Source organism: Emys orbicularis, chromosome 9 (genome assembly GCF_028017835.1).
Source record: "Emys orbicularis isolate rEmyOrb1 chromosome 9, rEmyOrb1.hap1, whole genome shotgun sequence".
Lineage (NCBI taxonomy): Eukaryota > Metazoa > Chordata > Testudines > Emydidae > Emys > Emys orbicularis.
In genome coordinates, this window is record NC_088691.1 from 3,425,685 (window position 1) to 3,452,697 (window position 27,013).

A 27,013-nucleotide genomic window follows, 5' to 3' on the forward strand; every position below is an offset into this window, starting at 1 on the left:
ACAAACATTTATCCATCGATAGTATACAGTAAACCAACAGTCCACTGTGCAGATGCACTTATGATGGTAGTCATAAAATGATTAAGTGTGTTAAAGTAATGTGTTATAAAAGTCTATTATAATTGTCTACTTGTATATCTCATATAACAGAGCGCTGTTTGTTAATTGTTTCTATAGTGCTTTTTTTTTTTTTTTTTTTTTTTTGACATTCCCATTGATCAGTTTTTGGTTAACATGTAGGCTGCAACAGACTTACTGTAGAGGTGGTCGAGGAAGAAATGAGGGAGGAGGGAATATATACAGAAAGGCCATGTGCAGCTTCCCACCGAGAAGTCCTGGAACTCCGTAATTTTACTCTTCAGAATTTCAACATAGTCTGCTGGAGGGGGAGGGAAGGGGGAAGAATAAACAGTGAGAAATGGGAAATCAAAAATCATGCTCATCTTGTTTTTACATTTTCTAACGGGATCTGTAGACACCCTTACTGCAGCACACAAGGACTTTCTGTCTGCGTGCTGGAGAGATGCAATGTTTTACTCACTTAATTTTCTGATTTAGGGTGAAATTGCTAACAACACACTTGGTAGCCTCCTTAATCTGTACTTAGAGCTTTCCATCCTAAGAGTGCATCGCAAAGGCTGACACTAATCTACAGAATACCCCTGTGAAATGGGAAGGCGGGGGAGTATTAGTCTGATTTCAGAGACGAGGAAGTGGGAGCAGAGAGCATAACAGCCTGGCTTGTAGAAGTGCTGGGCAACTGTACTTCCCATCGGCTTTAATGGGAACGGGAGAGGCTCAGCACCTCTGGAAATCAGGCTACAAGTGACATAGAAGGAGTCAGGGTCAGAGACAAGAGCAGAACCCAGGAGCCCTGCACTCAGACCATACCTGATCTCCTTTATGTGCTTCTGGAATTCCCACCCTTAAAGTCGGGGGCACAACAGCTAATGTTGCAGCTGGGTTAGCCAGCTTTGACAATGTCTTTGCCTCTGGCTGGGGAAGCCTCTGGGGGTACTTCAGGTGTCTGGAGAACTGAGCTACCTTCAAATCCACTGCTATGTTGTTTACCCTCCTTCCATGGCGATGACACCCCATGCAGGGCCCAGCTCTGGAGAATCATTTTGCAGCTTGGAAAATGCTGATTTAGACCCTGACCCAGCAAAGCAGTCAAGCATGTGCCTCACTTCAAGTGCTTACATTTATGCACGTGCTTAAGAGCTTTGCTGGCTCGGCGCCTGTCTGCCTATGCCCCGGGTTACATCCCAGAAACCGAAAGGAGAGTTCATGGGGCAGTCCTTTATTCTGGGGACACACCTGAGGAAACAATCCTTGTTCACCGACCGCCAGGGCAGACTGCAAAGCTCATTTGCTTTCCCCAGCTGGGGGGGGGGGGGGGACGGGATGGGACGGGGGGACTGCAAGGACAAGCACGTAAATGCTTCGCTGAATATGGATGGAATAAGAATGTGCATAAGTGCTTTCCAGGAGCGAGGCCTCTACCTGGGCGTGCAAGTGTGGTTAGGTGTCTCACTCTTTGTCCACACAGGCTTTCGACGTGAGAAACTTCATAGAGTTTCAGAGGCTGCTTTTGAAATGAGGAACCTAAATGTTTCAAGTAGGAGACTTCCCATGTCCTGGGAATGTCACAGACTCGGTCACTGTTTGAACAGCAAGTACCTGGACCCCCTATCATGAAAAAACTTGAATCATACAGTTTTCCCCCACCTCTTAGGAAACGGTTCTCAATTACTGATAGCGTAAGTCTAAGAACTCCAAAAAATGAGTCAAAAGGGGAAAAAAAGTACACTGCAATAAAGGCTCAAAAGTATTGCAGAGATCAAGAATGAGCTCAGGTTTTCTCTTTCAAGCCAATAACCTGCTATTGGGTGGAACACACTACTTCGCACGTGTTCGAGAAATGATTTAACACGTAAGGTGTCAAGTCAGTCTGGTGTTTCTGAAAAGCGATGCACAACATAAAGCAGAAAATTGTCACTACCAAGGCTATCTCGGCATTCAGGTAGATGCTGGCAGGGATTACAGACATGATGAACACTCTCTCCACATACAGTATAGTTTACTTAACTTGGTAGAAATCAGGGACAGAACCATGTGTAATTATATCTGAAATAATTGACAACTGCCTTCCAAATCCATTTCCAGAGCTTAAATGCAAGTCGTTCCCTTTCATTTTTGTCCTGGGGAAAAGCTGGCCCACATATTTATGGAAATAAAATGGCTTCCATCATCACATTCAGTGAACACCCCTTTCTTTCCTTTAGTCTCTCAGTGGTAAAAACGCAGTGAAATCCCTATGTAAATAATAGCCTACCCATGCAAATAACAAGAAATTGAAAACAACACTGATCCCACTGTGAATTTATAGCAAACAAATCCAAAAAGCGGCAACATACTCTACTATTCTCACTCAGAGAGCAACAGCAGACTATGAACGCACCAGGCTTTGCAAGGTTGTGGAAGAAGGAGATTGTTTGCAGCCTTTGAGCCAATTATCATAGTGAACAAGAATCTCTGAAGGAAGAACACTAGGTGCCAGGTTCTCAGCTGATGTGAATCCATATAACAACAATGAAACTACCGAAGCTATGTCGATTGACACCAGCTATCTCAGGGGTGGGCAAACTACGGCCCGCGGGCCGGCCCCGGCCCCTCAGGGCTTTGGATCTGGCCCGCGGGATTGCCCCCCGTGGCGCCGTGGACCCTGCGCTGCTCTCGGAAGTGGCCAGCTCCACGTCCCTGCGGTCCCCAGGCGGGGGCGCAGAGGGCTCCGTGCGTTGCCCTTGCTTCCAGGCACCACCCCCAACAGCTCCCATTGGCCAGGAACGGGGAACTGCGGCCAATGGGAGCTTCGGGGGAGGTACCTGGAGGCGCAGCAAGGGCAGCGCACGTGGAGCCCTCCGCCCCCGCTCCCCCAGGGGCCGCAGTGCTTCCTGGAGCGGCATGGGGCCAGAGCCTGAACCCCTCCTGCACCCCGCCCCCCAACTCCCTGCCCTAAGCCCCCTGCCTGTACCTCACACCACTCCTGCACCCCAACCCCCTGCCCTGAACCCCGTGCCGCACCCCTCCTGCACCCCTTCCCTGAGCCCCCCATACACCCAGCACCCCTCCTGCACCCCAACCCCCTTCCCTGAGCCCCCTCAATCGCCCCACACCCCTGTGCACCCCAACCTCTGCCCTGAGCCCCTTCCTGCACACTGCACCCCCTCCCTCACCCCAACCCCTGCATACAATTTCCCCACCCAGATGTGGCCCTCCGCCCAAAAAGTTTGCCCACCCCTGACCTATCTGGTCCTAGTTCCTCAAGTTGAGTAAATCTGCTACTAAGTGCAAAACACAGCTTAGACTTTTTAGCTGACTCTCGCTGTCAAAATATTATTTATCCTCAGTAGCACGTGCTTCATAAGAATGAGTTACACTGTGGAATTTGCTAAGTAGTTTGGAACTGTCCAGTACATGAAACGGTCACATCAGGAGGGGTTCGGTACATTTTAAAGCAGACATTTTAGACGGTACAAAAACCGTTGTTTATCATAAGCCCTGGACTCGGGTGTGGAATTCCTGTTGACTGCAAGTTCTGCATGCAGAGAACTGAAGGAGTAGGGTGAAGTGGCACTTTTAGAGGATTCAATACCCTTATATAAAAAAACCCAACTGTAAATATAACAGTTAAAAGAAACTTACTGTTCTATCGGTAACTTCTACATCTGTGAAACAAACATGCTGCTACTCAGTTCATCTACTGATAACTGGGATATCTACAGTAAAAAAGATGTCACATTAATACATTTTCTTGAGATCATTCTATCTATCCTTTCGTTCTTCAGTGCTCGTTTAAGACTAATCAATACACATAACCACTATTCAAGCAGTATCTTATAGAACATGAATCGTTCCCAGCATTGATCTATTTTACCAGGCATAAATAACTACATAGTTATGTCATTATTAATGCCCAGTGGAGTACATGGTGATTGAACTTGGGAGTCCAACTCCATAGACTGTAAGACAGCAAAATGCCCTGTAAACTGCAGTTGGGAAGGTTTAGGTATCGCTTATAGAGAACACACATAGCCATTTACAAACACTGCATAGGAATTAGTGTTTTCTTCTTGTGGCTGTATAATTATTATTAGAACTAAAACTAGCAAAAACCAGAGAAACAAAATAGTTCTAGCTAGTGTAGACAGGCAAGCACTTGCAACAGGCCAATTCTGAGCTCAGTCCTTATTCAGGCAAAATTCCCATTACAGTCCCCAAGGCTTTGTGTCTGAGTGAAACCTGGTGAAGACCTACAGGATTTGCCCTCGGTAATTATCACGGTCCATAGCAGTAGCAGTGCCCTGTAGAATAAGGGGATACCTGCTTTTTCTTTGAGTGGCTCTGAACCGGCAAGGTGATGAACTAAATAAAACTGCAAACATTATAATTGAAAAAAACCTACTGTTCCAAACTCTACCCTGGCCTAATCGGGAGATGTGGTGGTTTATTGAATGTAAAGAAGCATTCCTAAGATTTTGCGTATATAGTTCAGGACTGGTGCAGAAGCAGCCATCTCGGTTTAATACCTTCAGATCAATGTTTTGCAGATAATGACGGCTAGGCAAACATGCATGAAATCCTTTATATTAATGGCACTGGCAAAACAGTACATACTATACATACAATGTAAATACTGTAGGGATGGGTGACTACTTCTGCTTTAATACACTTGAACCTTCATCCATGTTGTTATTTTAGAACCCAAACTTGTTTTTTTTCACTTCCACTCCCGAGCCAGCCCAGGGCAGCCAAAATACCACAGGAGAGCCTGGTCAGTGTGGTATTTCTGGTAAGGACAGAAAGCAGGAGTGCTGTCAATCTTATGAGAAAGCCTCTTTTCTTTGTGAGTTTTACATGGCTCCTAAGATCTGGAGAATGTGGGGACGCTTCAGAGAAGCTTCCAGGCTTATGGATGCTTCTCCAACCGACATTTGAACTCTGGCCCTTCCAAGGCTCGCCCATCCCTGGGCTATCACCACAGTTCCTTCAGAGCCACCCAGCCCAATGAGCCAGTGCCCCCTCACCAATCCCCAAAGTATACATACTGCCTTTCGAAGGGCCCGATCCTGTGCAGGCAGAGCGCCTCGTCGGCGGTTCCGAATGCCCTCCGCCCCTCAAGGACACAAAGGGACTTAGAGGGGCTCAGTACCTCGCAGACGGTGCTCAGCACCTTCTAGGATCGGGCCCTCAGAGTCATCTACTTCTGAACATGTGAAAGAAAGCTATTTAAAGGGCCAAACCTGATTGGCTGTAGCTGTTGCAGCGAAGGGGACGCTGGTGGCAGGTGTTGTTGCTGCAGACACAGTGGTGGGCGTAGCACCGTGCATCATGGGCACTTTCAGTAGGGAACCATGGAAGCGACATACGGGAGGGTGGAGCATTTATGTAACCATGGCAACATGTGGTGGATTTGGGGGCGTGGCAGGTATCACAGCAACAAGCCATGTGACATCGTCATGAAGGATACACCGGGGCGCAGCATGCAATCACAGTGCAAAGCAAGACAGCGTTGGAAAAAAAATAAAAAAGAGAAAAGGGGAAAAGCCAATTACAATTATAATTAAGGAAAAAACTAAAACATTCTCAACACTTAGTACACTTATAAGCAGAACAATGATGTATTAGACTCCAAGGGCCAAATTTCCAAAGGAGGATGGGATGGGGTGTGCTAGCAAAACGCTCATGTCACTGCGTGCATGTGGGGGTCAGACACGCAGCGAATGCAAGTTCCTTTTGTGGGTGCATTTTGGCGAGTGCACCCATCCCAGCCGGCTTTGAAAGTTTGCCCCCAATTATGAATTAAAAGTACATGGTGCACTTCACAGCAAATTTTCCAACAAGACCTTGTCATCATGGCACATATTACAGCTCCGATCCCACTGGGTAACATGGCTAGCCGCTGCAACATCCTTTTAAAGGTCTTCCCTCCCCGCTCTACAACAGGGCCCTCCCCCGGGGACAGAACAGAGCTGATGGCACTGCGAATGAGGGACTGGCCACCTGAGCGCTGTACGTACATATTCACCATGTTTCTTTCTATACAATTCTAGAGGAGTTGGCAAAATTCCCTCTTGGGGTGAGGAGGGAAAAAAATAATTCCAAATGTTTACAATCCACCTCAACAGAAACAGCCCCCGAAATGACAGATCGACAGTAATTCTATAGACAACCATGACACACAGTAGAGATCTGTAATCTTTCTGTCAGACTCAGAAAGCTTTGCTTTTACATCACGCAGCAGTTAGAGGAAGGACTGCCAACACATGCAGATTGCATTCCAATGGACAGCACTTTAGAGAGGAAGGGAGACGGCTGCTTCCTGAGGAACTGGTGGGGACTTTACGAGCTCCGACTGCCCTTGCAAACGTGTGCGATGAGCATGAAGATCTGCTCAACCCTGGCTTCTCATGCCAGAGCCCCATTAGCATCAGCGAGAGTTAGACAAGCACCTGATGGGGAGGAGAGACCCGTTCCAACTGGCCCTACGTTGGCTTGGGGATATTCAAGTGAGTTTAGTATACATTTAAATCAGCAAAGAGGATTCCTGTTAAGAGCTTGCCGGCAGGCACTGATAATGGTGTGCACCAGTCAGTCCTGATCCCAGCCTCTCTGCTGTGGATTGCTAGCTGCCAGCAGCCCTGCTTACACAGATACAGACCATGGTTGTGTATGTGATTTTCTGTCAGACCCTAACAGTGTCACAGGCTCCCTGCATAGCCTTGGGGGAGACGCTGGAAGGGCTTTAAATTGGTCCTCTGCCCTAGCTGCAGCTATATAAACAGTCTTGGGGTCTAATGGTACGGGTTAGGGATTGGGGGGGTGCTCCACCCAGTGACTGGAGGGATGGGGAACGAGGAGGGCCCTTCACCTGGCAACTGGGGGACAGGGATCAGGGAGGGCCCGCACCCAGTGACTGGGGGGGCGGGGTGGGTGGGACACGGGGAGGGTCCTGCACCCGGTGACTGGTGGATGGGGCAGGGCCCGCACCTGGCATCAGGGTGGGGTGGAGGGGTAAAGGACCCCGCACCCAGTGACTGGAAGTCTGCGTTAGGGCACGGGGGGGGGGTGGGCACACTCCGAAGCTGGGCCTTTGATCTCTCCCTGTAGCCTGCTGACTGGAAGGGCTGTGAACCAAGGAGAACACACTCTTTTAGGGCAAGGTCCCATATGCTTTCTTCCCCAGCTGTCTGACAGGGACCCCGTTAGCAGGCTCCCAACTTCATTCCCCAGAGCCAGGGCGAGTTACAGGGCCTGACGCTGCTCTCAGCGCAGCCTGAGTGGGCGGTAAGTGCACTGAAGTCCGTCACTCCTGAGAGAGAGGAGGATCGGGCCCAGCGCCCAGGAGATGGGCAATCCACCAGGCCTCTGTGCTGGGTGTGTCTGCGTTCTCCCTGCACCGCTCTCGCCTCAGCCTGGAACAGCACACGAAGCAGCAGAGCCCATCACATCCACGGGATCTGGTTGCCCAACTCTTCTGGAAGCTAGTCAATGCTGGAACCAGCGCCTGGCTCCACAGTCTGGTAACCTGCAGGCGTACAGGGCTCTGAAAGTCACGGCCACCATGGAGTGTTATTGCCTATTGGGTAGGAAAGCAATAGCTCTTGACTCATTTCTGCTAATAGGCTTTCAGATCCCTCCCGCCCCTGCCGACCTGTGCTCCTGGGAGAGTCTGCGTTGGTTTTAGAACTGCTCCACCCCTCCCCAATGGTATGGTCTGAGAGCACTGGACTGTTACTGGCCTAGCTCCATCCCAGAGCGAAGGCCGAAAGTCCGTCCTTAACCTACCTGCTACATCCAGCTACTGCAGATGGGAGGGTGAGTGAGGAGCCTCCTCTTACGGTTTGCACAACGTCTGATTCTTAGTATGAACCGGGCACAATTCCCCTGGGTATCTGGGTCACCACATTCTGAACCTGAACAACTGGGTTCCAGCATTGACAGCACGTCCTCCTTGGCATTTCCTTCTCGGGTGGGGGGGTTCAGTCACAGGGTCAGTGCTACCCTGACATGGGTCTGGGGGTCTGCACAGCACACAGGCCATTTCCTCAGCAGCATATTTAAGAGGCAGATCTCCAGCTGCTGCAAAGCAGCACAGCTCCGCTGACTTACAGAGCCATGCAAGTTTACGGCAGCTGAGGGGCTGGGCCTAAGGGCATCTCTTATTAGAACAATATTATTTTTTCAAAAAACCAGTGTTACGTAAGCTTAAACATTCTCAGAGGCGTGACTCAAATCCAACCTACAAGGTGCTGGAGGCCTGATAGTCAAACCACAAAAATCGTCCCATGGCCATTTCCTTTCACTGCATGGCCAAATTCAGGCCACAAAGATACTTGTGTGTAAAGCAGATCCTTTTGTTAGTCACATGAATTACCGCGTTGCACAGAAATTAAAGGGATACAACCATCTGAGCCATCAAGACGACCGGATAGTCAATCACACCACTCAGCCACCCACGTTCTCACGGACGCACAGTAACTCGCTGTCTCTTTCAGGTTAGGGAAAGTTGAGAAGTTTGTGTAGAGAAACCTACCAACGCTTGCAGTGGGTGTCATGCACAGTACTGACCCTGCACACCATGCAGTGAAGCGTGGAAAGATGAACAAAAGGGATATTTCATTAGTGAAGCGTTAGTGTTAGAAATAACTTTAACTCAAAGCAGGTGTTCTCTTTGCAGCATTCAGTATTAAAGCACATGCAAAAACTGATTCTGCATATTGATACATAGATATATTAAACTCCGTTTTAAGATCACAGCACACCAAAATCATTCCTGGATTCTTGGGTAGAGAACGTATTTCCCCTCCCCCTCTCAGAATTAAGTGATGAGTTGCACCATGAGAGTTGGGGACAGTCTGGATTATTTAATATCTAGCATGTCAGTTTCTTTGGGGGGGGGGGAGAGAATGGATATTTTAGCACAATTAACACATCACTTTGCAAATATACAAACTGATCATGTTAGAGGCAATAGTGTTTCACTTGCAAGAATTGAACCTTCTGAAGTCTTTGTCTGTTGTAAGATGGGCAAGCCAGCAGGACAGGCAAAGAGGTTACTCTGCAAGCAGGTGTTGTTGGTTTAAAGTCTCTATTAAGCTGAAAGAGGCAGTTTGTCTGGTCTTGACACAGCTCTAACAGTGGTGCTACGTCAGACCTATGCAGTGGCTTCCCTCGTGCAGCGCCCCAAACGACCAACTGTGCACCTGACCACTGTGTAACTGACACAGGAAAAACTAATGGAAGCAAACATTTCGCCCAGCCTCATGCTGGCACAGTCTGCCTGGCTGTCACCCTCCAACCCAGAGACTGGTTGTGTCTGAATGGAGCTGAGCGCATAAAAGCAGAGGCCAAATTGCAGGGCTGCAGTGATGATGGATGTTCATATGATGGGGTGAGAGGCTGCAGCCCTATGGAAAACCAACATATAGCGCAGCAGTGTGGGGTGGGAATATTTTGATGGCTAAGGTGGACTCTTCAGTTTTTTGGAGCATCAAAGAAATCTGCATTTACTGGATTTGCTTTAAAAAACCAAAACACACTTGTTCTCTGGTTGATGATTTGGTCTGGTCAGACCAATGCTAAAGCCTCCAGATACTAGCAGGTGCCAGGAAATAGCCCTACTGTGCATCAGGCGCATGTGTGACTCCATTGTCATTAATGGGAGTTGAGCCTGCATGGGTGAAAGGCATGATATGGCCATAAGAGTTAGCACAATAACAACAGCTTTTGCTGCAGGCGCCACTAATACACCTCGCTATGTAGATTGCGGTCATTGTGTCTCAGGAAGCTGAGACATGGAGCCAGGCTGAGTGATGCTAAGAAATTCTCAGTGCTGTCTGATAAGAGGCACCTCACGGACCAGACAAACCATATATCCGAGCGGAAGGAATGCATCTTTTGGCATCTAAAGGAGTTGCTGTGAGGTCAGCCCAACACTGCAAATAGTACTTTGCAGAGTACGATTAGTGATGCTTTCTACTTGGTCTCTGTCTGTCAACATGAAAAGCTACTAAACTGGAAGAACAAGTCTTATCCATTCCTGAAATCTGATTATTTTGTATTTAATGTGTGAATATTCCATCTTCTCTTTGCCAAAAGTTGTCAGCCTCTTTCCTTTATTAGCCAAAATCCAGAACATGCATGAAAAAGGGTTTAGGTTTCGGGAATCCAGGTTTGATCATCTAGCTTGACAGCAGAAACTTCCTGTGGAAGGCAGATCTGGTCTCCTATTGCTCTCCCAAACTGGGCCATCTCTGGTTCTGAGGAGTTTTACCACCAACTTCATCTGGGACAGGCACAGGCCCACGATGGATTAATTTAAAAGGTGCTGTCAGAGGGGTGTTTTTGTGTACTTCTATAAATATCATTGGGCAGGTGAATGAGGCATTCAATGTTTAAAAAAAACTAGCCGCAAATTCTATGATGCTTTAGCAAGGAAAATAATATTAAAATCGAGAATGTTCCCAAATCAGCCGTGAATAATAATTTAACTGGCTAGTTGGCAGTCTTATACCCCCCTACCCCAGTCAATATCTTTATTTATATATGAATAACTGAACTGCATCTTTCCGTTTTATCTGGAGACTTTAAAGGCAGAATAAAAGCTTGGGAGTTAAACTGCTTTTAAAAAGCTTAGGTTAAAAAATTGGCAAGAGGGAAACATATGCCTTTAAGAAAGGATTTATGTAATTTACATGTATTAAAATGAGCCATTTCCTCTTTAAACATTGGGGCAGCTAGAATGTTTAGAGTCACTGAGCTGTAATCACAAAGATTGGGTGGATTAGATAGATACCTGCAGTTTTAAAATGGACACGCTATTTTTCTAGAGAGGGACACAAAATACGTTAAAGTAACCTGATAGTGCTACCCAGGAGTCCAGGAAGCAGTTTGGGATTCACCAACTGAACAATAAAGAAGAGCAACAAGAAGTATGAATTAGAGAAACATGTGGCCATTCGTCCTCGTTTGATTACAAAAAGAACGACCAAGAAGGTACCTTTAAAAGTACGAAGCTCTGAATTGTAGTAAGTGAAAGAAAAAGTCAAACAACAAACATGAACATTCTGTGGCTTTTGTAAAAGAAACACCACACACTTCTGTTTTGTATACATTCTGCTAACGTCTATTACAAATCCACTCATTAACTCAATCTTTAGGAGAACACTTCTTATATCAGAAAAAACAAGGAAAAAGCGACAAGAGAACTTACCTGTAGGGATAAATGTCGGCTGTTGCAACTGCATGTTAGCTAGAGCCTGTTGGTAGTGGAAAACGCTTGGGTTAAAGACTGTGGTGGCACCATTGTTTTTTTCAAGTGCTGGCCTCTTTGGTAAAGGTTGAAGTGCACCAGGTGGCAGGGCCTGTGGATGAGGGATTCGTTAAAGACAAGTAGCAAAAAAAGGGAAAACAAAGTTAGACAAAGCATGCAATAAAGATTATGGAGCCTGGCCTGCAAATCTCCTGCAACTATATCAACTTAGCAAGACAAGAAACAGAAGAGCAGCTAATTACGGTAAAGTAGTAGGTAAAGTCACAGGTTTACTAGGTAAGCAGTTAGTAAAGACAAGAAGAAAGGGTCCAAAAAGAAGAGCGCTAGGAATGCTAAGGAAGCTTTTCATTCGGACTGATTTCTGCACACAGAAAAAAGAAGGAAGTCATTTGGGCAGGACACAACAAAAAGCAGTTGCAGGCAACAAGTATTTTAAAACTATCAACTAAGAGAAACATAGTAGACAGCAATTTTAAAATGAGAAGATTAGCATAAGCAACAATGCAACAGAAAAAATGAGATGCTTGCCTCTGCTAATGTTGTTTGTTTAAATATCTGCCTGTGTGTGAGAGCATATTTACACGTAGATTATATTTGTATTAGGGTGGCAAAGTGGTAGCAGCTGCCAGTTATATGCCTGGGTTTCTACTTGTTACTAGAGATGATGAACAATACTTAATATTGGGCCTGATTCTCCTTTCACTTACAACAGCTTTACACCTCTAGCAATGAGCAGAGTTACTCCTGATTTACGGTAGTGTAAGTGACACCAGAATCAGCCCTTCATGTTTTTATGTTCTTTAGAATATAAATATTTCTTGCTGTCAGTTTATATGGAACATGTCAAGTGACAAGGCTGGGGTTTGTCTTCCTAAGCAGCAAATCTTCTCCTTTTGTTCGATCACATTACAGCACCTCCACTCAGTCAAACCTGTTTCATGATCAGACTTGGGAGAAAGCTTTAACCTAGCTCAGGACAACACAGTTGTAAGTCAAGTTCTTAGGAAACAAGGAACATTGCTAACGATTTACAGCTGTTCATTGTAGCAAGGGAGAGAATTTCATTCCCCCCCCGCCCATTGTGATAGGAAAGGCTGCCTTTCAGTTACTCCTACAATCCTTCTGCATGTAAGTTCCCCTTGACTTCATTGAGAATTCAGGCAAGTGGAAGCCGTACAGGATCAGGTAGTTTCTGCCTGGCTGATGGAATGTAGCAAAGCGACGGCTGGCAAATAGGATTATCTGTTTCAATCACTCCTATTTCCTCAAATGAATGCAAGTCAAGGTTCGGCAGCACAAAGAGCTTTAGCTAACAAGGGGTTAAGGCTACACCCAGAGCACTTGTCAGAAACCACACGAGGAAAGCAGTTGATAAATGGCATGAACAGAAATATACAGTAGACTCGATCCACTAAAACTTCCAACCGTTTGTCGCTGTACAGAAACAGGTTTCACTTAAGCTTTAAACGGCTATAGGAGACTGCGCATCTGAGAAATGTCAAACCAGTTACCTCCAGGCAAAATGGGACTTCCTTATGCCCGAGTTTCCAGGGTTATTTTTGTTATGGTTTTTGTTTTAGTGCAATCAATTTACCAGAAGCAATTCTGCTTGCAAAAACTGCTCTCAGATAAGCACACCACTCCCACGGAAGCCTGCGTGCATCCGAGGGCAGAATTTGGACGAGTATCTCTCTAGACTTAGCGGGTCAGTTTTAGAGACAGCAAGCGTAAGTGGGTTACAGTTTTCAAATGTGGATACTGAAAGGTAAGCACTTAAATCCACATTTACAGGCCTATCAAAGAGGCCTCATTTATAGAGGTGCAGAACCTGAAAATTTCATATTTCACCAATAATTATGGGATAAAGAGACTTCCTCCCTGAAGACTATATATATGGCCATCCTACATAATAGCACATGTATGTATATGCTGTTCCTCCATTCTTGAGCCCAGCCCCTCAGCTGGTGTAAACAGAAGTAGCTCCACTTACTTGAAAGAAGCTATGCTGATTCACACCAACTGAAGATCTGGCCCAGGTAGGCTCATATATGAATCATGCCCAAAAGGAAAACCTCCTTTTTCAGGTATTTCCACGGAGGGAGTTCTCAGGTAGCCAGCCATGCTGGCTTTGTGCCAGCTGACTGGCACAAATCAACTACAGCGAGAGCCAGCAACAGGCCTTTGTTGTTTCCTTTTTATGCGCTCTAACTCCGATGGCAGTGAATGGAAGCTGGTGCCCTAACACGATTTCCTAGGTAGCCATTGTGTGTGTTATTCAAGGTTCTGACAGGGAATTCTATTGCCCATTTAAACAAAAATATGAAGTCTTAAAGGGTCCTTGTCCTAAAAATTACACCTCTGTTGTAAAACATTCACCCAATGGAGGGTTTAAACAAATGTGTTATTCTCCCAACCTCTAGATTAGCTGCTCAACCACTGACCAGAACCAACTCCCATGGAAATCTGTGGAAGCCTTCCCAAGAATGTCAATGGGCTTTGGAGCAGGTCCTAAATCTGGGCCCTGTCCTCTTCAGTGTGTCCCTTTAAGGATTATAATTACTAGCAAAAAATAGCAGTGACCGGTGAGTTTCCCATTTCCTTCAGTGGTAAACATTTCCACTCCTCCCCCAGAGAAGTGGTTGCTTTTCCTAGGCTGTCATGGTCACTGCCTGCCGAGCTTTGGCGAAGAAGTGGGTAAAACAGTATCTCAAAGGGGGTGGATGGAAATCCCAAGTTTTTGGAAAATCTCAACAGGACTGAATAGATTAAAAACAATCACTAGTAAAAATTAACATCCTGTCGTAAGCCCATGTACAGCAAAAAAACCCTCAGCCTGAAACAACTGGCAATGCTTAAATAAAGCCCTCACTGTTGGGGTTTCTAATGATAAGGCTGCTGGACACGTGACAAGAGTGGCTTGAATGGTGTCTCCATGTCTAGACTTGGAAGGATGGATTTTTAATCGGTAATTGTTGGTAAGCGGTGATTTCACCGTAAACACACACACACACGGGTGAAAAAATATTTCCATTGAGAACAATTGAAATTTGCAGATAAGCAAAGTAGGAAAAATACTGCTTGAGAACTTATGAGGGTTTGATTTAAGGCGAATTACTTGTAATTGTGACGTGATGTTAGCAATTTGTGTTCTAGCAGTTTTAAAACTAACTTTTTTGAAGCTCAGTGTCCACGGTCATTAAATAATTATTGTCTGACCTTCCTAGTGTCTGAAACTGCCCCCCATCATTTCCTGCAACTGTGAACATTTAAATCAATAAAAATTTAAAATTTTTTTAAAACCTATAATTTTGTGTAACTGTCCAAATTTAAATCGATAAACATTGAAAAAAATGCTTAAAAATAACCTCAGTATTATCCCTCGAAATGATCAAACACAAAATGACATTATTCTGCCAAGCCTATCTATATTGTATTCCCAGGGCTCTCTGACACATTCAATGCCTTTCAGAACTGAGGTGTGAAAGACATCCTACTATGCCCCGTGTTTCACAATGCCACAGATGCTGGTGTTTGAAAACAGGCTGATTAAAAATAGCGTGATAATTAAATGGCTCCAGAAATGCATCTGGGTTTCCTGAAGAAAAGCCCGGATCATGAATCGTTTCCGAAGGCCTACACAGAGAAATGCCCCGTTTTGGCATGGACTGTTGGGTCTGAAAGAACGTTGTAACATTTCAGCTCAGGATGGGCAGTCTCCTCATGGCGCAACACAAAGTAACCAATGAAAAGGTATTCATGCAGTCTAAGATGGTCACATGCAAAGCAAGAAGGTGAAAGGTCCAAGTACCAGGTCAAAGGTTGCCTCGAGGGGTCGCTTCAGTGATCTGACAGCTGGCTGAGTCTTAATTAGCAGGCAGCGAGCACATGATGGCAATGGGCCAAAAGGGGGTTCAAGCACAACAACAAAAAACAGCAAGCAAAGGTGCATCAAAAGGAGAGCAACGTTGTGGATAGGTGAAGAGAAAAAAAATGAATGCATTATACAATATATTAAAAAGACTAGGCATGCACAACATGGGGAGTTCGCTACAGTTAATCGGACTAACTATTAGTCAGCTTTTCCTCTTGGCAATCTTTAAGGACAAAGCAATCCCCTCACAGATCACAGAAAGCATTTGACCTAAACTAATTTCACTGCGGCTCACAACGTATCAGCCTATAGCTACTTGAGAATTAGCTGGTGGAGCTGGGGTTTTTTTTAACTATGTTTTTCATGCTTTAGTCAATGATATGGCTCGGCATGCCAGACTCAGAGCTTGAATCTGCAGCGACACAGCACACGTGAGGGGGCAAGGAAGGCGTGCCTGCCCAGGAAGGGTGCTCCGGCACATGCTTAAGTGCTTTTCTGAATTGGGGCCCAACGGCCTGATCCGAATCCCACTGACTTCAGTGGAATTGGATCAGGCCCCAAGTGAGTAAAGTTACTTGTGCATTAAGCGCCTGCAGGATGGGCCCTTCAGATGATCTTCCTGAACTTTTAGGAGATGAATGGATCCAAAATCTACTTGACAGGGGCTGGTTCAGATGCTTTGCACCATATGTGATTCTTGATGAAAGCTCAGAAGCCATTCTTTTCTTTTTTAAATTATTATCCTCACCAGATACAAGAAATGCATCAAACCTCCAAAAGTGAATGAATAATGGAAACTGTTTTGGTAGCAAGTGTGTTGCAACAAGCAATCAATAAATATTGTAAAGGTACTAGTTAATGGCATACAAATAGGGTTAATTACTTTTATGACAGGAGCCAGCAGCATGAATAAAACATGCATTGGCTTTAATTTAGTATAAGTGTCCTAGGTAACTAGTAAAAAGTAAAGCTTCATTTTGTAAAAAAACCCAACAGCACGAGTTTACATTTCTCTGTCAAAAGATCTGAGTGAAGTAGAGCTGTTCTTTCAACAACAAAAATAATAATGAAGAATTGCTACTCCCTTCCCTTTTTACAAATAAACTGTGTAGGGCAGATAAATACTGTAATATAAATTGTTTCCTCATATACATCCTTCCATGGATTCTACTAGAGGACAGCTGTTTTATTTATATAATCCAGGGCACAAATGTAATATTGCTTAGTGCCTGAAGGATAATTGCTTCCAGTTTTTGCATTATGTTTCATCATGAATGGAAAGTACCCTCTCTTGCTATCTGCTGGGAAAGTTGCTCCATAAAAGCCAATTAGTCTTAATTCATTAGCATTTCTAAATCAGCAAAAGTAGTAAGAACCCCTTTTTCAATATTAATTATCCCCACAAGAATGTACAATAGCAATAACTCCTCCTCCAGACACACTACTTCACCTCTGCAACTGGGCTTTGCTCCCTTTTGAAATGTACTTATGGTACCATACCCTCAGCTGTGTAAATGGATGCAGCTCCACTGAAGTGAACAGAGCTGCATCCATTTACCCCCTGGCCCATGAGTACTAAAGCTCCCTTGGCTTGTTTTTAGACCTTTATTTATCACTATGCTGCTTTGGGATGCAAAGACTCCAATTAAAATGCACTCAGGGCTTGATTCTGTCTGGTGCTGAGCGCCTCCTTCTAGCTACAGAGCATCTTCAATCTCCCTTTGACTGGAGGGAATCATCGCCTCACAGGACTGAACCTTAGTAACAGCACAATGCTGCTTCATTTTCTAGAATCAGCAGGTGAAATTCTGGCTCCACTGAAGTCAACAGTTTTGCCATTGACTTGAATGGGGCATGTATATTACCCATTCAGTCTGTAATCAAATTTGCTTTGCACACTATTCAGACTAAAATGGTAGCCAAGGCTTGCACAGGGAAAAGTTTGTGTTCATTGTTAGTGAGGTTGTATTAACATTTGATGCATTTCACTCCATAATGTCACGTCGGAAGACCATGTGCTTTGCCATCACGTCCCCAAACAATGAGATACGATGCATCATGCTACACTGATTACAATGAAGGGATGGAGAGATGGACACACTCTCAGCTCATCACTTAGACTTTTCCAAATACTTAGCATCACTTTTCTACTTCCTGCATATATAAAATCGTTTCACACTGGCTCTATGGTTTGATACGGCAGGTCGTGCCCTTACCATTGCAGTTGCAGCTGTCTGGTTCACCTGGTGTTGAGCTGCCTTGATTTTGGCTTGCAGGTGTGCAGGGGGATGAAAGTACTTGCATTTCTCCCTAGAGCATCGGCCTTTGATGTAATCCATGCAAACTGTAACAGTGTTTTCGTTTGTGTCTATCATTGCAATATCTATGGGGTGAGCGTAACGGCAATCATTCTCACCACGAGTGCAATTTCCACGCTGAAACTCTCGGCAAACCTGAAAAGAAAGTCACCTAGTTGAGCACGACATTGAGTCAGCCTTCTCTCAGCATGTTCAACCAGGGATGGCAGTCGAGTGGGTTCCATTACACTCAGCAGAGCTGTGGTTCTGATTCTACACCCTTCAACCCTTGACAGTGCTATTCCCCACTAGTCCGGGTGCAGAATCATGATCTGGGCTACCTACAATATTAACAATGGTAACAGGAAGCGTGGAACAGGACACGTGCAGAATTTACACTTCCCAGGGCAAATCTTGGCCTCACTGAAGTCAATGGGAGTTTTGGCATTAACGTCCAGGGGCTAGTATTTTACCCCTACCTTTAAGCTACATTATATTTTAATATTGCTGCCATTTTTGCCTTACTGAGATCTGAGTTTAAAAATATTCAGCAGAAAATCATTCTCTCAAGCAATACATTTAATGTACAAAGAGCAAGCTACTAACATTTGCAACAAGCCCTGCCTAAAATGGGCTGATTAATTTCCCCCAGAAAAACTCTGACCCACCAGTTACATGACAATGTGTCTGATGACAATGAGTTAAAACCCTATAATGTGCTCTGAAGGCACGGCCGGAATTGCCATCTTAGTGAAGGACAAGCCGTTCCTTATACATTATGAATAACAAAACGTCAAAGGCACAGAGCCACATTTCTGTAAAATGGATCTTCAAGGTTTCCTTGATCTGGGGAATTTAGAAAAATCGCTAGCTGATATATTGGGTCAAAATTCAGATGTCCTGATGCTAGTGGTGTCAGTTACACTCAGTTATATGCTTAGGGACGGGTCAGAAGGACTGTAGCAGGAAAAGCAATCCCCCAGAGGGCGTAAAGGTGGAAGACAAAGAAGGGTGACAGCTGAAGGATCTGAGTGACATTTTTTACACTGACATCCTGAGAGATAATTTACACCAATGTTTGTGGCTCCCTTGGAATTTGGGCCATCAGCCCTTAGTTCCTAAAACGTACTTTCTGTCTAAACTCAACCCTTCTTTAGGTTTTCAATATACATACAGTATTAACACTCCCTGCCGTGCCCCCTAAATAAACACTGACTACACCGTGGGGAGTTGTCTTATTGGAAAAGACGCCTTTATGCTCAAAATGTTTATTCAATATTATACTTAAACTCTACGACCACCAACCTCCTCCCCGCCCAACCTGGCCTCCCTAGAAGCGTGACACTGTAAGTCTGAAGGGAAACAAAACTAACACTGTGACCTCAGAAGTGCCATTCGCATAGGGCCTGATCCAACTTCCCTGGAACTCAGAGTCTTTGCATCGACTTCAACAAGAACTGGATTGGGCCCAACTTGAAAAGAGGGAAGAGGCTGTCACCTCCATCTAACCTAACTCGTCGCTAAGGAAAGTTCTGCCTTAGGCGAGGTCACCCATTCGCATCTAAGCCTGGCAAGTGTAACACTCACAGAAAGTGATTTTATCGAATTGTGACCTAACAGAAAAAGGTAGGGCCTGCCCCCAAAGCGCATTGAAATCAAGGGAGAGATCGAGCTTACAAGCCTCCAGTGACTTCAGCTCGGGCCCACAATGAACAACCTGTTGCAGGGTGTGGTAGCACCAACAACTTAAAAACTTCTTAACACAGAGCAAGGGTCTCAAAATAGCTTGCCTTGCAAAAAAAGCAGGTCAGATTCTGCCCCGACTGACACCTGTGCATTGAAGGCCACAATGCTGTTCTGGATTTACACTGCTGCAATGGGGAGCAGAATTTGGGCCAATGTGCCCCTTAAATCCCCTTCCATAATATTGTGTTTTACAGTCCACATACCTCCAGTTTATCTGTACGCATCAGTTTCTGAGCAACAGAGCCTCCTGGTACTGTAACAGTAGGATTCCCGGAAACCAAGACAGGCGTATTTGGTAAAAGTTCTGCAGGAACCAAGCCCATCCCAGGAGAAACATGACTTAGGTAGGGACTAAAAGCCATGGTGGGACTAGTTGCAAGTGATGGAGTCACAGGAAACGTAGTCTGCATGTAAGAAAAAGGAAAGAAATATGTTACCACAATGCTCAGTCATGGATTAGGGCGGTCAAAGATGCTTATAACCTGATAGACAGCGTGGTTAGCAACATCAAAATGCTTTGCTTTTCAGTCTATTAATTTACTGTCATTTACTTGTGATCCATTCGTTTCTATTGACTCATATGTACGTGACACATTCTAAACAAAAGACTTCTTCATTTGTAAGAACAAAGAGTATCGACGATCTTTATAGTTTAACGACACAATTAAGAATGCAGGCCAGCAATCAGAGCAGGCGCAAATTAACCAGTCATCTCACTCCCAACCAGTTTCTCCCAAATGAATTTCTCCTTTACCTGACCCCACGATGGGCCCACTCCTATAATACGCTAAGCATCCCGCAAGGTTGGGATCCATATAAATTACCAACATCTATGCCCCTCACACTGAAGCTATTATTGGCACACATATCTGGCATTGTATTGGACCTGTCTGAATGAGAAGACCATTATGTGAGGCTCACTAACCCTACAGCTAAGTCACCTTGTGCCATGATCTTGTCAGATCTCCCAAGAGTCGGCAAGATCAGGTAGGTTCAGTATTTGGAAGAGAAATGACCAAAGAACACCCAGGTGACTTGGTAGGTGGTACTCTTCTCTCTGGGCCAGAACTAAACCAGTGCCCCGGGATGGCATTAGGAGGTACTGGGATACTAGAGGTGTCATGTTCTGGATAAGACATAAAAGCTCTTGAGTCTGGACCACATGTGATCATTAAAGATCCCATGGCAGTTTGGTAAGAGCAGCTGAGTGGTTATCCAAGTGTCCTGGCCAGTTTCCATCTTGGCAACTCCCCCAGCAATGTCAGTTCGATAAGAGAATTTTCACTCTCTCTTTTGGCCCAGATCTAGCAAAGCACTTAAGCAGGTGCTTAACTTTAAGCATGTGACTAGTCCCACTGAACTCAATGGGACTTTTGATGTGTTTAACATTAAGCAAGGGGCTGGGGACTGGACTAGATCTCTTGAGCTCCCGTCCAGCCCTCCACTTTTATAATTCTGTATGCTTAAGTGCTTTGTCAGATCGGGACCCTAAACGATTGCTGTGCATTGGGGAACCACTGCTATGTTTCAGGCCAGAAGTGACACTCTCAGGAACGGGTGAGATGATGTGTGTGTGTAGTCAGTTTGTACTTTGTAACGTGCTTTGGGAAGGAAGACGCTACCGTGCTGAACACAAGACTGTCCACCATTGCTGTCTTAGCAGTCAACGCTTCTACTGGAGAATGTCGAAGTCACAGAAGTGATGGAATTTAAGGCCAGAAGGGAACCCCTGATCACCTAGTCTGAGCTCCTGTATACCATAGGCCACCGGTGCCACTCAGCACCCACACACTAAACCCAATAACCGATACCAGACCCAGCTGTGGCAGCCTTCAGATTTCCCTCAACTGCAAATGAATCTCTCCACTACAGCTGCAGTTCAGTGCCTATGTAGCTGCAGTAGGAACACGTGAATTAGTGCTGCCTCAAAACAATGGTCAGGCCAGATCTCACTCCTGATCTGTGAAAAATGCCAGCTGATACAGAAAGAAGCTGCATGCACAGCGGGCCCGACGCAAAGCCTGTAGCAGGCAATGGGAATCTATCGATTTCAATGGGCTTTGGATCAGGCCCAGCGTGAGGTGAGCATGGGGGCTCGTAATCATCATCGTTATCCTTCTCCATGACATCAGTCACCTTCAACGTAAAATTTTGGTTATGACAAAACCCTATTTACACACTCGCAAATCTCCAATTCTACTGCAGGCAGCTAGACTCACTGCTCAGCAACGAAAACAATCCTTTTGCAAGAAAATCACAAGCGCATGCACACAGATGTGTGCACACAAACACACGCTCATGCGCACGGACACATGCGTACACAGACACGCTCATGCACAGACACGTGCACACAAATACACACATATGCAACCAGGTTTACGTTTGCTTTTTTATACCCAAAATTCTCTTTCGATTGTGCCGATTTCGGAAAACCTACATGGGTATATTTTGTTTCTTGCCAGTTCCCTCACACTAGCCCTTTCACATACTAGCAAACACCTTGACTGTTGTGAATTGGAATACATTATCTACTCTCCTTTGCCCAAGGTAACGTCAACCCAAGTACATCCCACGTTCTTGACTTAACAGCGATCTAGAATGACTCCACTTTTGCACAGTTGTGGTGACAGCCAGCAGCATCTTACTTGTCTCTAGGACCATGGTAGAGTTAGGTGTGCAAGGCCATTTCCCAAATACATCCCGCTGTGTGTCTCAGAATGAGTCGAGACAGGATGCTCAATCAGTGAAGCAGACACTGTCAATCTGGCAGAGCTAAAAAATCCTCTCTCTCTCCAAGAGACGCTTCCAGTTTTCCTCCTTTGGGTCCACACCACGCTGGGGCCTGATCCAAGACCATCAGAGTGGATGGGAGATTTTAAATATTACACCCGAGCGATTTCAGCACACTGCTCTTTAATAAATCACTTTCTTTCCTATTTCAATTCTCTGCGGCTCCCAGCCACACTATATCTTCTGTTGTTAGAAAAATTCTTTGAGGATCCTGAAATATGTGGCCCCCAAAACCGCGTCGCAGGTCAGCGGAAGGCAGCAGCGCACAGACTGGTTTTATTTTTTAGAAGCACTAGTAATTACAGTGGCGCCTGTTAAACGTCTGTTGGCGTTTCCATTGTTAATCCTTTTTTAAAGATGCTTATAACCTGGTCAGTTCTAACAGCATCGGGCTGGAACCCGACGCAGCCCTTGTTTTACGGACACACTCATCCACTGTGGCCCAAACTTTCCCGCCCATGTGTGCTTAGGTGTGTGCACAACCGGTGCTGACCTACTTTACACCGGCTGCTCATGAGCCCTGGGAGTCGAATGGCCATCCTGGCCAGGAGGGAGCGTGCCGGAGAAGCTCCTATGTCACCCAGGCAGGGTAAACCCTTGAGGAGAGCCTTTAAGCCAAGTTTACAGCTGACTACGGCTGCTCTGCACCTCAGCTGAGCCAAGGGTGTGCCCCACAGAGGCCATGGTTCAGAGATGAAGGAAGGATGTTCCTCCTGGCTGCTCCTGGATGGAGCAGGGAAGGGAAAGCCAGCGGGCCTGGAGCCCTGGGCAGGTGCTCGTGGTTCGGGAGGGGAGGCAGTGGGGACTGGAACACATGGCAGTAGCTGGAAGGAATAGATCTGAGCAGGGTGAAATATTCCCAATGAAACACCAAACCACCCGCTCCACCAAGGCCTTTGGGTTTCTTTAGGAACTGGAAGATGGGCCCAGTTCCCTGAAAAACTCACGACTTCCTGCAGATCCTTCACTCATACCAGGCCCCTTCTCTAGTGGAAAGCAGCCGATTTCCAAACAAATATGGGTGCATTCTGAGCAAAGGGGCCTCGGGCATGGTGAAGATTACATCTTCTCAACGTGAAAAACAGCCGTCTCCTGGAATTGCATGGAAAAGCAAAACTGAGGGGTCCAACATGTCTAGAATAAGGCGGTGGGAAACATCCAGGCAAAATGATTCAGACACACCATCCCCAGTTTTGCCCAACTCATGTTCTCTCTCTCACTCTCCCACACATAGGGCCAGATTCTCTGCTCCATTATGGCCCCTTTGCACTGCTCCAATGGCAAATTTGCAACTGGCTTACGCGGCTACCCAGAGATTCCCCCAAAGTACTCAGCATTCCCAGGGGGGTGGAGCTGACCTCGCTGTCTTTCCATTATGCGCCTGTCGTCCCCCAGCTCATCCTCCAGTGTTTTCCAGGACTAGGGGAACTCAAAGGTGGTGTCACATCACCTCTGCCCAACCCTCATCTTCCTGGTCCTGAGCACAGCAGAGCGTGGCTGGATTGAAGAAATACATGCACACACATGTGTACACACACACACGGGCATGTGCGATGGGACGTGTGAGTCTTTTAATTGCTGCAGGTGACACGCACATTGGTTTACCCAATTCTCAGGAGGGCATCAGCCGCACAGTCCTCAAGGTTTCACAACAATGGCTTCTGCTTGTATAAATTCCACACTCCAGTGCTGCGGACTGAAAATCCCCACCCTGCCCTAGGGCTCAGACTGAAACTCATAAGCTTCCCATTCATTTTCACTTGGACGGCTGCAAGTTCCCACTTCTGCCCTGCCACAGGCAGCCAGCTACTGCTCATGAAAATGAGCAATTGATGTCATTAGCCCTGGCCACGTACACTGCAGCCCAGCATCACACAAGCTTCTCCAGCAGCCTGTCCAATGAACCTCAGTCTGGACTTGCAGCACAAATCCTGTCCTTGGCCTCTTCTTCCAAGAGCCTGTTCTACAGAAACGACTGGAGCAGCCGTTGATATTGCCAATTCGTTTAATTTGTGCCCTACGTCAAAGCAGACCATTGTCAATGTGAAGCGTGGTTAATGCCCTGAAAAATGCCCTATAAAAATGCCTGGGGAGGGTCTGGATTTACTGCGGTTTGCAAGTGAAAAAGATGGCTTTCCTAATTGCCTGGCTCCTGAAGCATTACCAGTAACAAAGACTCTGCTGGCCAAATTCCGTCCTCCTGGAAATCTGTGCAGGCTCCCCAGGCCAGATTCCTTCCCGACATAAATGCAACAAACTCCTCGTAGACAGTCAATTCCTGCTCAGCACAACTGAACTGTTCCAAAACACGTCTCTCCTTGAGACCCTCAATGACAGCCTAATCCTGGTCCCCTCGCTCATGTGAGCAATCCCTAATAATACTAACCTCCGAGCTCTTATCTAGTGCTTTTCATCAGTCGATCTCAAAGCGCTTCGCAACGGAGGCAAGCATCATTACCCGCATTTTACAGACGGGGAAACGGCACTGTCTGCTTTGTGTGGGGAACGGGATCTGGCCCCGAGGACGTTTCTACGGGCTGGCAATGTTTTAGGGGCAATGAACCTGTGTGCTGTATCCTCTCATGCCCCTTAAGTGTACGGCCTGGGAGCTTCTGGGAACCTGTAGCTCTGAGACCCCAGGGGAGGTAAAGTTTCAGTGTAATACACACAAGGACAGAGCTCAGACTCTCCCTAACGTCAACGGGAGCCACTCAGCACTGCTCCCAAACAGCAGGCTGAAAACGCTTCCCCCTTTAGATTGTTTTAAAGCTTATGAGAAGTCCCAACTGTGTAAGTTCCCTCTAAGCTGCACGGCCGTTCAGCAGGCTATAAAGGGCCACGCAGACAGTGCAGGGGGCAGCACCCCTCGTAGACATTTGTGTTTTTAAATGTAGCCCATGTGGGCACTACCAGAAGTCCTGAACCTAAGGGAAATCGGTGACAATCTGGTGTCAGGGCGCTACAAACTGACAGCAGCTACCAATATGGGTTCATCAATAAATAAACACACTGACAGTGAAGTCAAGAACAGCAGGGCTGAAGCAGCTGATGGGCAGGAGGTTCTCGATGGGGAGGCGGACGCAGCACCCTGCTTCTTTGGGAGCTGTTCAGTGAAGCGTACCGTGAATAGATTGAGTGGGGAGAGCAGCTTAAATTAGCAGCTAACCTAACTAGATGGAATGAAGGAGACAATCTAAAATTTCATAGATTCATAGATTCTAGGACTGGAAGGGACCTCGAGAGGTCATCGAGTCCAGTCCCCTGCCCGCATGGCAGGACCAAATACTGTCTAGACCATCCCTGATAGACATTTATCTAACCTACTCTTAAATATCTCCAGAGATGGAGATTCCACAACCTCCCTAGGCAATTTATTCCAGTGTTTAACCACCCTGACAGTTAGGAACTTTTTCCTAATGTCCAACCTAGACCTCCCTTGCTGCAGTTTAAGCCTATTGCTTCTTGTTCTATCCTCAGAGGCTAAGGTGAACAAGTTTTCTCCCTCCTCCTTATGACACCTTTTTAGATACCTGAAAACTGCTATCATGTCCCCTCTCAGTCTTCTCTTTTCCAAACTAAACAAACCCAATTCTTTCAGCCTTCCTTCATAGGTCATGTTCTCAAGACCTTTAATCATTCTTGTTGCTCTTCTCTGGACCCTTTCCAATTTCTCCACATCTTTCTTGAAATGCGGTGCCCAGAACTGGACACAATACTCCAGCTGAGGCCTAACCAGAGCAGAGTAGAGCGGAAGAATGACTTCTCGTGTCTTGCTCACAACACACCTGTTAATACATCCCAGAATCATGTTTGCTTTTTTTGCAACAGCATCACACTGTTGACTCATATTTAGCTTGTGGTCCACTATAACCCCTAGATCCCTTTCTGCCGTACTCCTTCCTAGACAGTCTCTTCCCATTCTGTATGTGTGAAACTGATTTTTTCTTCCTAAGTGGAGCACTTTGCATTTGTCTTTGTTAAACTTCATCCTGTTTAACTCAGACCATTTCTCCAATTTGTCCAGATCATTTTGAATTATGACCCTGTCCTCCAAAGCAGTTGCAATCCCTCCCAGTTTGGTATCATCCGCAAACTTAATAAGCGTACTTTCTATGCCAATATCTAAGTCGTTAATGAAGATATTGAACAGAGCCGGTCCCAAAACAGACCTCTGCGGAACCCCACTCGTTATGCCTTTCCAGCAGGATTGGGAACCATTAATAACAACTCTCTGAGTACGGTTATCCAGCCAGTTATGCACCCACCTTATAGTAGCCCCATCTAAATTGTATTTGCCTAGTTTGTCGATAAGAATATCATGCGAGACCGTATCAAATGCCTTACTAAAGTCTAGGTATACCACATCCACAGCTTCTCCCTTATCCACAAGACTCGTTATCCTATCAAAGAAAGCTATCAGATTGGTTTGACATGATTTGTTCTTTACAAATCCATGCTGGCTGTTCCCTATCACCTTACCACCTTCCAAGTGTTTGCAGATGATTTCCTTAATTACTTGCTCCATTATCTTCCCTGGCACAGAAGTTAAACTAACTGGTCTGTAGTTTCCTGGGTTGTTTTTATTTCCCTTTTTATAGATGGGCACTATATTTGCCCTTTTCCAGTCTTCTGGAATCTCTCCCGTCTCCCATGATTTTCCAAAGATAATAGCTAGAGGCTCAGATACCTCCTCTATTAGCTCCTTGAGTATTCTAGGATGCATTTCATCAGGCCCTGGTGACTTGCAGGCATCTAACTTTTCTAAGTGATTTTTAACTTGTTCTTTTTTTATTTTATCTGCTAAACCTACCCCCTTCCCATTAGCATTCACTACGTTAGGCATTCCTTCAGACTTCTCGGTGAAGACCGAAACAAAGAAGTCATTAAGCATCTCTGCCATTTCCAAGTTTCCTGTTACTGTTTCTCCCTCTTCACTAAGCAGTGGGCCTACCCTGTCTTTGGTCTTCCTCTTGC

General features: G+C 45.8%; 1 protein-coding gene across 3 annotated transcripts in view; it reads right to left on the reverse strand.

The window, feature by feature from the left end:
• Positions 1–208: 208 nt before the first annotated feature.
• MBNL3 (muscleblind like splicing regulator 3) overlaps positions 209–27,013 on the reverse strand; it is a 112,697-nt gene continuing 85,892 nt past the window's right edge. Inside the window, exons 4-10 of one of the 3 annotated variants that reach the window (XM_065411193.1) lie at positions 19,453–19,653; positions 17,423–17,659; positions 11,276–11,426; positions 8,597–8,632; positions 5,304–5,398; positions 3,706–3,779; positions 209–376 (exon numbers count right to left, since the gene is read on the reverse strand). In XM_065411193.1, coding sequence (XP_065267265.1) covers positions 3,723–3,779; positions 5,304–5,398; positions 8,597–8,632; positions 11,276–11,426; positions 17,423–17,659; positions 19,453–19,653 — 777 coding nt within the window. In that variant the 3' untranslated portion in view covers positions 209–376; positions 3,706–3,722. Of the gene's footprint in view, positions 380–3,705; positions 3,780–5,303; positions 5,399–8,596; positions 8,633–11,275; positions 11,427–17,422; positions 17,660–19,452; positions 19,654–27,013 lie in introns of all 3 variants that reach the window. The other 2 variants (XM_065411191.1, XM_065411194.1) reach the window with 2 other exon arrangements.